The 12,595-nt window shown below is 62.0% G+C and overlaps 1 protein-coding gene across 1 annotated transcript; it reads left to right on the top strand.

The window, feature by feature from the left end:
• Nucleotides 1–4,602: 4,602 nt before the first annotated feature.
• On the top strand, nt 4,603–12,011 carry Ms4a15 (membrane spanning 4-domains A15). Its single transcript, XM_004874265.3, has 6 exons — nt 4,603–4,862; nt 7,175–7,297; nt 7,754–7,810; nt 8,299–8,391; nt 8,467–8,580; nt 9,735–12,011. The coding sequence occupies exons 1-6, from the start codon at nt 4,638–4,640 to the stop codon at nt 9,849–9,851; spliced, it is 729 nt and encodes a 242-aa protein (XP_004874322.1). The 5' UTR covers nt 4,603–4,637; the 3' UTR covers nt 9,852–12,011.
• The last annotated feature ends 584 nt before the right edge of the window (nt 12,012–12,595 follow it).

Consider the following 12,595-nt stretch of genomic DNA (forward strand, 5'->3'; position numbering starts at 1 on the left):
ACAGATTAGCAGGAGAAAAGATACTCAAATTTATGGCATGCCGTGACAAAATATGGAGAGGGGAGTGGGCTGGGGCTGTCTGTTGGGGGCAGGTCCGGGACAGTGAGGAGGGGCAGGTTGCACTGTCTGAGGTGGAAGTGCTAGGCCAGGAGGCCTGGACAGAGGTGGTGGGGCCCGCAGCCCCTGCCACAGCTCAATGCCGCGGGCCGAGAGGGCATCCTCCGAGGATGTGGACTTCGGAGGACTCAGCGTTAGACAGACCCGGGGTCTTCAAAGAGGAGAAAGAGGAGCGAGAGGCAGGAGGGCTGAGAAGGTCAGAGAGAGCCTGGTTCTCCAGCTCAAAGCACTGGGGCACCTCAGCCCCACCCACTGGGTTCCGTTTTCGAAGCCCGCTTGGTCCCTCTGCGGCAGTGGGAGGTGAGACGCCCAGGAAGAAAGGCCTCGCTTAGCTGCGGCCCCGAAGGCACCACGGAGCGGGAAGCAGCGGCCACCGCAGGAAGCCTTGCTTGGCACCTGGTCCACTGGGCAGCTCTGGTCCGATCCGGGCTGGGCAGACTCCCCAGGCCTCTGCATTGGGCTCAGAGTCAGCTCATGGCTGGCTTGTTGGGGCTGCAAGGGGACCCCGCCCAGACACGTCCTGTGTCAGGACAGGGTCCTCAGAGCCAGGAGTCTCCTGTCAGCACAGCCCTGGTCAGGCAGCAAAGGAGGTCACAGCAGCCAGGTGCCAGGGTCTGGGGTACGAACTCAGCCCGGCTGAGTGCAGTGGACCAAGAGGGGACAGCGAGGGTCAGCGCTCAAGCCCGAATTTGCTGACAGCTGGCTGGGCCATGGGGGCACCGGAGTGGTCCCAACTGTACACCGGCGCCAGAGGCTGCTTTGCTGAGAACTGGAGCCCAGAGCTGATGTGAAAGCTCTGCTCACACCACCTGAATGCCACTCTGTGCGCACACTCGGCACACGTGCCCACCTGTGCACTCACCCACCCTTGCTCCACCACTGCCAAGCCAGGGACTGGCCCCTCTGCCAGCAGGGACAGGGAGGGTGGTGGCCAGCACCCCAGAGCTTCCCCTCCAGGGCGGATGGAGCCAGTGTGGGAACCCCACCTAGCTCCAACGCCCACAGGGACCCCCGGCATCTACCTCTCCCAGTCCCAGGGTCCCTCCTGTGGCCGGAGAAGGGGAGCTCCAGGCATGGGGGAGGGGCTGGGAGGTGGCCAAGTCTCCCAGCAGGGGGACGGGAAGTCCCCAGCCAGGCGCAGCTCAGCAGCACAGGATTCTCGAGCTCACAGAACAGGAGGACGCGTGAACTCGGGCGCAGAGGCGGCAGGCACACAGCGGGTACAGCAGCAGCCCGGTGAGTACCGAGGCCCCTTGGGGGGGCAGCACTCAGGGGACCTGGGCCGGGGTCTCACCTGCCGCTGACACGGGGCAGGATGCAGGGGCCCAGCTGAGCCTGCAAGGGTGGCAGGGGTGAAGGAGGGGCGTCGCCTCCCCCTCAAAGTCTGTGGGGAGAGGACACAGTGTCCCAGGGACCCTAAAGCCAGGCCTCCCTGCCAGGCAGCTGGAGTCTCAGCCTCCTGACCCAGCCCGGCCTTGCCCTGTCCTAAGGGAGAGAAGGACCCTGGGGATTCTCAGGCAGGGCCAGAGCCAGCTTCGGGAGAATACTGTCACCCCAGTGTAGCTGGGGAAGGAAGGAGACCTGGGAGGAGACCCGGGAAGGGAAGAGGTCTCTGCCCCCACCCAGGGCTGGGGAGAAGGAGCCTTCGAGGGCCGGGCAGGGCACTCTCTAGTCCAGCAGGTGGCACGGGGCGCTGGTGTCTGTCACCACCCAGAGACGGTGCAAAGACCATGGGTCAGGCTCTGCGGCAGGGACAAGCCTCCAGCAGTGGCCAGTGCTGGGCTGGGGCTCAGTTGCACTTGGGGACATAGTGGCCAGGTACCCTTGGGCCCTGGAGCATCGCATGCCCTCCAACCCCACAGACGCCCACTGGACAGATGGGGACACTGACACCGGAGAGGGGTGAGGCAGATCCTTGCCAGGTGACCCCAGGGCCTTGGCTCCACCACCAGGGTACTGCGGGTCTGAGCTCAGCTTCCTCTGCTTCGGAGGGGGCAGAGTGGCACCCACCTGGCGAGGTTGTCAGTGACAGATGCTGGCAGGGCCGCCTGCATGCCAGGCACCACTGGGCACTGTTGTCCCAAGGGTCGCGCTGGGTGGCCTTCCTGGCTGCAGGAACAGCAGCAGTTAGGAGCTGGAGGGAAAAGTTCAGTGGCAGGGCCACCTCTGCCCCACCCAGGGCCCGGCCCTCCCCAGAATGGATGATGTGGAGACAGATGGCAGCCGGCAGCCGCCAGGCTCTGCGGGGTCTGTGGCCCAAGGCCCCCATCCGGGGCTCCCCCTCCCTCCCAGCACGGCTGGGCAGGGCGCAGGGTCCCCAGGCCGCCTCTCTGTGCAGGGCCCCCTCCACCCTGCGCTCAGGGCCCGACTTCGTCCCAAACCCCGCTGGAAGCACTGGACGCAGCAGGTTCCCTGCCAGGCCAGCTGAGCCCCTCCACACTCTGGTGTCTGCTCTCGGCTGAGACCTCAGCTTCCCTCCTTCCCTCCTCTTTTCTTCTTTCTTCTTTTCTTTTTTCTTTTTTTCTTCAGTACTAGAGACTGAGCACAAGGCCTTCCCGCTGAGCACATCCCCAGATTTCCCTGCATTTTGAGACAGGGCCTCACTAAGTCGCTAAGCACCAGGCTGGGCTGCTTTCCATCCTCCTGCTTGGCCCCCATGGTGCTAGGGTTACAGGTGTGCCACCCTGGCCCCTGGGTGCAGGGGCTGGTGCTGTCCGGCTGACCTCCCGTGCTGGGTGCAGGAAGAACTGGGCGTCCTCCAGACGGCACCAGGACAGGCCCAGTGCCCGGGTAGGGCAGTCCCTGCTGCCGGCTGGACAGGGGTTCAGGAGGCCTCCAGACTGACACTGTCACCCTGCCTGTCAGCAGAGAACCTATTTTGGGAGGTGTTTTCTCTTCTCCTGAGGAGCAGCAGAAGGGCTCTGTTTTATCAGGTTTCTCACCCTGGGCCCAGGGGAGAGGCTGCTAATTATGAAAATGCAGTGAATTCTGGGAATGTAGCTCAGGGGCGCCACACCCGCCTGGCAAGCGCAAGGTCCTGAGTTTGGTCCCCAGCTCCAAAAGAAAAAAATAAAATAAAATAAAATAAAATAAAATGCAGTGAATGCTGCGGCCAAAAGCCATCTAAGGAGAAGGCGGCTCAGAAATACACGACGCTGTGTCCTCATTGTTCAGCAGATCTGGCACCTGAGACTCTGGCTTTTCCCAAAGTTGAGGTGACCATGAAAGGTCAACATTTGGAATCAATTCAGGACATGGCGGCAGCCAGGACAGTGCTAAAGACACTCAGGAAGGAGGACTCCAGAGCCGCTGTAGAGAGTCCCGAGGACGACGGGATGAGCGCGTTGAGAGGAGGACTTGGAGGAGGGTTACTGCGATGCGTCTCTGCTGTAATGCTTTTATTTATTTGAGCGTTCAATCACAGCTAGTATAAAGCCAGGATTTCTGCCCTGCATTTCCGGGCCTTCCGTGGAGTGGCCTCCAGCCCCCACACCTCTCCCGAAACCTGTGGGGAGCCTCTCTGTGTTTCCCAGCCGAGGGTCCAATGCGAGCCTCGTACGAGACACCCACCTGGGCAAGGGCACCGCCCCCGTCCCGGGACACACGCGTGGCAGCGCGGCAGGCGCAGAGACCAAAGCTCAGCCAGGGCTTGGCAGATCTCGGGCAGGGTGGCTGCTGTCCAGCCGCTGTTTGCTGTCACGTTGGCACTCACGTCAGTGTCCCAGTTTTACTGGAGAGGAAACTGAGGCAGGGGAGGTGACCACCTCATCCCCATATCTCACAGTGGGAACAGAGGCCTGGGTTCAAGCTGTGCCTCTGCCTAGAGCCGGGGCTTGGCTGGCCGAGTCCTCACCGGCAGGGCGGCTCTCTGTGACATTGCGGAACCCTCAGATCGTTCTCGCTGCTGTGTCCTCGAAACAGCCTCGTCACACCGGCCGGGGGTGGTGCTCGTGGAAAGGGTCCCGGCCAGCCACGCCTGATACGCCACAGCCACGACACGGCCAGGGCCAGGAGATGAGGCTGGGTCCTGGTCTCTGGAGGAACAGGAGCCTCAGGGAGCTCCGCCTGGGGCTCATTGTGTGCTCTCAGAGCCGCTCACCCTCTCTGGCCGGAGGAGGTTAAATGCAAGATCCTGCCAAGGGCCCTCTCGCTCTGGGGGTGCAGCTCAGCCTGCCCAGCATGGAGGGGCTCAGCCTGTGATCCCCAGCACTGGGAGGAGAGAGGCAGAGAGGGAGAGAGACAGAAACAGAAGGGAGGGAGAAGGGAAGCGGGAGGGAGGGAAGACCCTCCCACATCACCCAGGAGCAGAGATTAAACTCCGTCTCAGAGAGAGACACTGCACCGCACCAAGTCCAGGCCTTGCCCAGCCTCAAGGCCCTAGCCTGAAGCCAACTTCTCTGAGACTCTGCTCCCCGGCTGTGATCTGGGATTCATAAGCAAGCAGGGCCAGCACTGTCCGCCCCAGAGAGCGAGCAGGGGTGTGACTCCACTGTGACCTGTCCCCAGGCACTGCCAGCACCATGTCCGCCCCTCCCGCCAGCAATGGGGTCTTCGTTGTCATCCCACCCAGCAACACCAGTGGCCTCCGCCCACCTCCGGCCATCCTGCCCCCCTCCATGTGCCAGCCTCCAGGGGCCGTGCAGCTTGAAGAGCCTCCACTGGGGACACAGACGCCCCGGGCTGCCCAGTCTTCCGACCTGCGTCCCATGGACACGTTCCTGACGGGAGAGCCCAAAGCTTTAGGGGTGAGGTGGCATCCTGCAACCCCAGGCACAGGAACTGGGCAGGGAGGGGCAGCGGGAGGGAGCAGGGCCAGCAGATGCCCAGGGAGGCCTCGCCCTGTGCCAATAGAGGCCCTTCCCGGGGCTCACAGGGGTATGCACAGCCAGGAGAACCAGAGGGCGCCGGGCTGAGGCTGATGACGCACCAGCAAGGGCACAGAGGACGTTCTCCCAGGAGGTGATGCTGATGCAAAGCCTGGGTGTGAGGTGGGAGCCAGAAGGATGGGGGAGGCGAGGACAGAGTCACCAGGGTCAGGGAGCCGGAGTGGAATAAGCCGGACCTGTTCAAGGGGACGAAGGAGGTTGGCATGACAGGGAGGAGGTGGGAGGGGTGGAGACAAAGTGGGGGGGAAGCCAGCTCCTGCAGGGTGACAGTGCATGAGAGGTGGCTGTCAGATGGCCTTGAGAGAGCAGCCTGTGGGGGAAATAAAAGGATGGATGGACAGACAGATGGTGAGTGGATGGATGCATAGATGGATGGAAGAAAGGATGGATGGATGCATGGATGGATAGAAAGATGGATGGATGGATGGATGGATGGATGGATAGACAGAAAGATGGATGGATGCATGGTTAGAAAGATGGATGGATGGATGGATGGATGATAGAAAGATGGATGGATGGATGGGTAGAAAGATAGATGGATGGATGGATGGGTAGAAAGATGGATGGATGGATGGATGCATGGATGCATGGATGCATGGATAGAAAGATGGATAGGAGATAAATAGATATGCACACATTTGTATTGCTTAAGAAAAACTTTAAGCAAATTAAAATTAACAGAGTTTATTGAGGACAGAGTGATTTAGGAGTCAGAATGATTTATGATTTATGAACCCCTGGAGAGTTTCAGAGAGCCTGGCCCGGAAATGTGTACACAGTGAGCTTGATACCAGGAAGAAGGGTGGAGAAATCACATGACTGTGGTGGCGTGTCTGCCACGTGGATGTGACCTGCTTTACTTGGGCACAGTCTGGTCAGTGGGCTGCTGTGACCGGCTGAAGCTCAGCTGATTGTGTTTGGCTGAAACCCAGCTGTTTGTTACAAAAATGTTCTCCTGAGTAGGTTTTGGCTTGTTGGTGTTTAAATTAGGCTGCAGTTTACTACATAGGAACTCAGAGTACAAAGAAGGGCTGGTGGCCGCCTACTTACAGTCCCGTGGCCCTTTGGCTCCAGTTTCTTGTGTGACAGATGGAGACAGCTTTGATGATAACGATGATGATGATTGGTGATGATGGTGGTGGTGGTGGTGGTGATACCAGCTCCTGTCTATGAAGGGCCCGCAACAGGTGCATACCCTATGGACTCGCTAGCTTCTCAGCTCCCTCCGTGAGACAGAGGTCATGGTTCACCTTGGACAGATTGGGAAACTGAGGCCGGCCAAGGCTTCACTTGCCCAAGGCTCCACACTTAGTAGGTGGCATCCTGCAGTTTAGGACAAACAGCCTGACCATGAAGCTCTACTGTGAACCCACTGCCCCCAGCACCTGGCACCTCTGGCTCAGGCCTGCTGGACTGCAGAACTGTACCCCAAAATCAGCATCACAGTTCCCGATGCACGAAGGGCCCAGAGACAATGAACGGATTGGGGCACCCATTGCTGAGGTTGTAAAACCTCAGCAGAGACACTGGGAGCCCGGGACCCTCAGAGGCATCTGGTGACATGAGACAAGCCAGGGACGTGGGTCATATCAGGGAGGACACCTGCTTCACACAGCAGCCTGCACCTCAGGGGCTGGCAAGGTGCTGGGCATTTTGGGGCCATGGAGTCCTGGTTTCCAAAACCGAGAGAGGGGAGAACCCAGCTCCCAAGTTAGGATGAGCAAGCCAGGCCTCCCGCAGCTCCCTGCCCAGCTTTGCAGCTACCCGGGGCCACAGTGGCCCTGATGCCCTCAGCCCCTCTGCTGCCCGGGGCTGCTCCTCACAGAAGCACCAGCCACTCCAGGGCTCCTGTCTTCCTTGACCTGCACTCAGCGTTCTCGGACGGATGAAGTCTCATCTTAAACCAAGTAGAGACCTCAGGCCACTCTCCTCCCGAAGATGGGTCAGGAGCAGCGAGAAAGGAAAAGATGCTCCAGGAGGTGCTTGCTGGGGCCCAGGGCACAGACCCGAGGCTGAGCACAGAGGAAGCCCCGAGCCGGGTGCCCAGATGGGGATGCGGCCTTTGCCGCCCTCGGGGAGCTGTGCCCTTGGGTCCCGGAGGCTGTAAGGAGCAGCTGGGGAGCTGGGGGCCGCAGTGCAAGCTGCCTGAGCCCCCGCTCTGCGTCCCCCAGACGGTGCAGATCCTCATCGGCCTCATCCACCTGGGCTTCGGCAGTGTGCTGCTCATGGTCCGCCGCGGCCCCCTGGGCATGCTCTTCATCCAAGGCGGCGTCCCCTTCTGGGGAGGATCCTGCGTGAGTGGCAGCCACATCCAGTCCTCGCCTAAGCCCGAGCCAGCCAAGCCAGAGCCCTGTCTGGAGCTGCTGGCCGGCAAAGGCTGCCCAGGTGGACGTCAGGCGGGAGAGCCAGGCCTGCCCCAAGCCGCCTGCACCCCAGGCCCCTCCCCGAAGCCCCTGCACAGCCCTGCAGTCCCCATGGGTCCCCGTGGTCCTGGGCTCAGTGCTGGGGTCCAACCGCTCCTGGATCCTCCACCGACCCCAGCCACGGCGCCAGGGCGCTGAGAACCCGGCAAGGGCTCCTGCAGGCCAGAGGAAGGAGGGTTCAGGGCCGGCAGTGCATACTGCTGCTAGGAGCCCCTGAGACTCGGGTGCCTGGCCGGGAGGCCAGCGGGGGCCGGGACGCTGTGCTGTGTCCAGGCAGGGCGACCACAGTGGGGCTGCCCGGGCCTTCATGTCCACCTCCGCCTACAGTTCGTCCTCTCCGGGTGCCTGTCGGTGGCGGCTGAGAGGAGCCACACAGGCTGCCTAGTAAGTCCGGGAGTGGGCAGTCAAGGCCGCCTGCTTCCACCCTGCCCGCTGACCAGTGCCCCAGGTGCCCAGGAGAGCAGTGCACTGCAGCTGGAGGGCAGAAGCAGGACCTGCACACAGGGGAGGAAGCCAGGGACAGGAGGGGAGGTGCTGGAGGGGCCCCTGGGGTGGGGCGCCAGACAGCAGGGGCCTGGGAAGAAAGAGGCCATCCTTTGCCAGCACAGGAGGGAGGGAAAGGAGCCCGAGCGGTGGCGACACCTGTCCTGTCGTCCCAGCACTCTGAGGCTGAGGCAGGAGCGTCACAACCTCAGGTCCAACCTAGGCAACTCGGAGAGATCTTATCTCCCCGTGAAAAATGAAAGGGGCTGGGGATGCATGCAGGGTGCAGGCCCCGGGTCCAGGCCCTGTGCCACCAACAGCAAAGAAAACACATCCGGGTGCCTGCGTGGCTGCCCCTGCGTCCCTGGCCCTCCTGTCCGCGCCCGCAGGTGAGGAGCAGCCTGGGCACCAACATCCTCAGCGCCACGGCGGCCTTCGCGGGGACGGCCATTCTGCTCATGGACTTCGGCGTCACCAGCTGGGTAACCATGGAGACGCCGCTGCGGGGGCGGGGCGGGGGTGGGCCAGGGACGCCCTGACGAGGATTTGGCTGCCAGGACGTGGGCAGGGGCTACCTGGCCGTGCTGACCATCTTCACCATCCTGGAGTTCTTCATCGCCGTCATCGCCACGCACTTCGGGTGCCAGGCCACGCGCGCCCAGGCCGACGCGGTGAGCACCGGCCCGCTGGAGCCAGGGCCTGCGCCGCCGCCGCCGGGGCAAGGCTGAGTGAGGGCGGCCTCTGGCCCCGCAGCTTCCCGCTGGGAAGGGGGGTGGAGGGGGGGCTGCGCACAGCGGGGAGCCGGGGCGAGGGGCCGGAGGGCAAAGGGAAGGCTCAGGGCTCAGCTCTGGGCCGAGGGCTGGGCGGAGGGAGGGCGGAACAGTAGAGGACTGAGCGGGGGAGGCGGCGGCTCCCACAGCCCGGGAGAAGCGGCTCACTCCGCGAGTGTCACGAAGAATCCACTTGTCAAAAACAGGCTCCTGGGAGGAAAGTTTATTCCAGCGGCCCGACAGGGACTGAAATCAGGAGATTCTAGCAGCTGGCTGGGAAAGGCCGAGTTTGTCACATCTGGGAGGGGGCGGGCTGACACGGGGACAGATGCTAGCCGTGAACTGGGGAGGGAGCTACCGTACAGGCCCTGAGGGGCGAGGAATCGGGGTGAAATGCTTACGACTTGGGGGCCCAGGGTCGCAGGGCCGGGCAGACAAGGAGGGCCGGGAGCCAGGGCGGGCAGGGGTGAGCGCAGGACAGGCTCCCCGTGTCCGGCCCAGGGCTGCGGCATCTGCGGGCTCGGGGCCTGAGAAGGGACAGAGGCAGCGGGGTGGCTTATCCCAGGCAGTCTGGGGGCTCGGCCTGGCCCGGACTAGCCGGGAGGGCGTGAGGTGTGGGTTTGTAGTCCGGCAGCTTCGGGTGCCCCTGGCTGACGGCCGGCGGGACCTTGTCCTCTTTACTGAGGAGCTGCGCTTGTCGCTGAAGGCAGCCTGTTTGCTTTGTCCATTTGTCTGTGAAGGGCTCGCTTGGCTCAGGCCTGACAGAAGGGAAATGGAGCAGAGCAAAGGCTGCCTCCCCTGGTGGGCGTGCTCTGGGGGGCAAGGACCTTTGGAGCCAGCTGGGCTCAGGGGACTCAGTGCAGGGACTGTCCGCGCATGGGCCAGGGCTCTGTGCAAGACATCCGGACAGCTGTCATCCCAGCACTCCAGGAAGCTGAGGCAGGAGGGTTTCGAGCTCCAGCCCAGCCTGGGGAATTTAGCGACACAGTGAAAGTTTCACACAGAGGAAAAGGCCCAGCCAGAGCCCACCAGGACCCGCTTCTCTGTCTCTGCAGTCTGTGGTCTTCCTGCCAAACACCTTCGGCGCAGACTTCGCCATCCCCAGCCCGGCCACCTCCCCGCCCCCCGCCTATGACAATGTGGCCTACATCCCCAAGGAAGCCTCCGAGTAGAATAGCAGATGTGGCCCTGCAGGCCAGCCCTGTCCCCTCGGCCACCCTCTCCACCCCACTCTGCTGCCCCCCTTTGCCCTGGGCTGAGGCCCTGGGTGGGGCTCTGTCCACCCCTGCCTCCAGGGCTCCTTTGCAGAGGACACCAGCGAAAGTCCGGGTGTGTGTCCATCACCCTCTGAGGGACGCCAGCGCCCCAAGCCCGATGCTCCGGGGTGGAGGTAATCTTGGCTCTGTGCTTGCCACTGCTCTGGCCTCGGATTTCCCACTTGGAATCTTCAGCCCCTCCCAGTGCCCGGCCTGGCATCGCCCCCTCCCCCCAGTGGCCCCCTTCTCCTTGTCTGTAATATGGAGCCGGAGTGGACTCAGCCCAGGCCCCTGCCCAGGGACATGGCAGGCACCCTCGCCCCGGGGCAGCCCGGCCCCTCAGGCTCCGCCAGCGTGTCACCATGGCAACCAGCTGATCCCGAGGGACTAGGAGATGCCTTAGCCCTTGTCACAGGTCCTGGTGTACAACTCGAGCCGTCCACACCGCAGAGGAAAATAAATGGTGTGGCCTTGAGGCTGGGCGGCCTCACTGCAAAGAGTCTGCTTTCTAACCTCAAGGACGTCCTCGGCTGTCCCAGCAAAAGGGCACCAGTGGCTGCCAGTGATGAGCTCCATGTGGGTGGCCCCACTTCCTCTGGCCTCACCCTGCAAGAAGCCCACCTGCTGGTCCCACTCTACACAAGGACCCTGAAGTTAAACCCATGCCAGGGCCTCGGGACTACCAAGAAGCCGTGCTGGGATTCAAACCCAGCTAGCTCCCTGTGACGTCACCACGTGCTCTTACCCCATGAACCCCCACCACAACCCCAAGTGCTTCCCGCAACCCAAAGGCTGGACAGGACTGCATTCCTCACCACATCCACTTCACCCAACAAACTCCTGCTCCTCCTTCAAGACCCAGTTCAACTGCTGCCCCTGCCGGGCGTCTTCCCAAAGGCGGGGTAGTCATGGACCCCAGTCTAGTCACTGGACTAGAGGAGGACAAGCAAGGTGCCACAAGGAGACCTTCACTCCTGGGGCCATGCCCTGCAGAGCTGGCAGGGGGTTGACCTTAAAAATCAAAAGAGTGTGGTGGCCCATGCCTGTCATCCCTGCACTCTGGGAGGCTGATGCAGAAGGTTACAAGTTCAAGGTCAGATGGACACACACCTTAGTGACTTAGCAAGGTCCTATCTCAAAATAAAATGTTAGAAAGGGCTGGGGAACTGGTGATTTAGCTCAGTGGCACCGTGCTTGCCTTGCAAGCGCAAGGTCCCGAGTTCAATTCCTGATACAAAAAAAAAGGCCCTGTCCTCAACTCAGAGTACCAATAAAAGAAAAAGCCACAAGAAGAGGCTGGTACTTAGGGTTAGGGTTTAAGATCAGAAAGTGCAAATGTGCCTGAGGACTGGGGAGCACCTTCCGGCTGCTCAGAGCTGAGGGGAGGAGTTTGGATAGCAGGGTAGGGGATGGGGGACGGAAGAGGGAACGTGCCCCGGCAAGAACCCCCCTCTGTTCTCTGCCCACTGAGCCCCTCAGGAGGACGGGGCCACACACAGACCAGCTGGGGGACTGATCGGACGGACGCCTCCTCCCGGGCCCCTGCAGATGTCCCCTGTGTTGAGGCAGGGGAGGTTTATTTGACTCATGGTTATAGGCCGGGGCAGAAGTGGCTGGAGACCAGGTGTGTTCCGAAGAGAAATCCACAAAGATCTGAGCATGTGACAGGCTGTACTATGCTCATGGATCAAGAAGCTCAACTGTGTTACTTGGCCACTTACTGCCTCATGCTGAGGGCGTTGGGTGTTGTGTCTCATCCACCTGGGAGTGACGAAGACGGGCACATGGCCGTTAATCTCCCCAAAAACTCTCACTTCAAACACACTGTCCCATTGTTCTCGGCAACGTGGCCCTTACCATACCAAGTTGTTTTAAATGTAAACTCCCACTGCATGTTTTGATCACCCCTTGTGAGCAGTGGTGTATTTATTTAAAAGGAATAAACGAAAAGGAACACCCTGCTGCCACGTCTAAGGTGAATCTGTGTGGAGGGCCAGGCCCTGCAAACACACTCTGCTTCATCACACTGCTGAGCACCCCGAGAACTGACAGCAGCTGAGCCTGTGGGGACAGAGAGGGGTGCCTGGGACTGGCGGTGCTGGTGACCATCAGCCGGGCGTGCACGCAGGTCACAAGCAACCAGCGCGAACTCGGTCCTGCACTCCGCTGTGTGTGATCGCCTCTGTCTTAGAAAGTAGGGAATGATGGGAAACAAGCCCTGGCCTCACAGCGGTCCATGGCCCACTCGGGCTGACGGCAGGACCGCGGCCTGGACCCTGCAGGCTGAGCCGTGGCCCTGCTGCAGTCCCGTCCTCTGCCTCCAGGCCCGGCCCTCCCTCCCTCCTTCCCTCATGGGCCTCTTCCGAGCCAGCAGGGACCCCCCGCAGCTGTCCCGGGCCAGCAGCCGCCTCCCCAGCGAAGGATGGAGGGAGTGACGGGGCACCCGGAGGAGGCAGCCGCTGCAGCCCCAGCGCCACCACCCCATCCCGCGGACTGCGCCAGTGCTGCACACCTCCTGTGCCGTGGGTCCTGCGGCCGCCGGGAGGGTTGGGCACCGAACCCCCTGCACTCCCTCCTCTCGGCCGCACCCCTCTACTCCTCGGAGGTCTCGGTCTGCCTGGCCCATCTGCTCCGGCCACTGTCGCTGCCCTCCTTCCCAC

Source organism: Heterocephalus glaber, unplaced genomic scaffold, assembly GCF_053883595.1.
Source record: "Heterocephalus glaber isolate CG9 unplaced genomic scaffold, H.glaber_assembly_v1.0 deba00001806, whole genome shotgun sequence".
NCBI classification, from domain to species: domain Eukaryota; kingdom Metazoa; phylum Chordata; class Mammalia; order Rodentia; family Bathyergidae; genus Heterocephalus; species Heterocephalus glaber.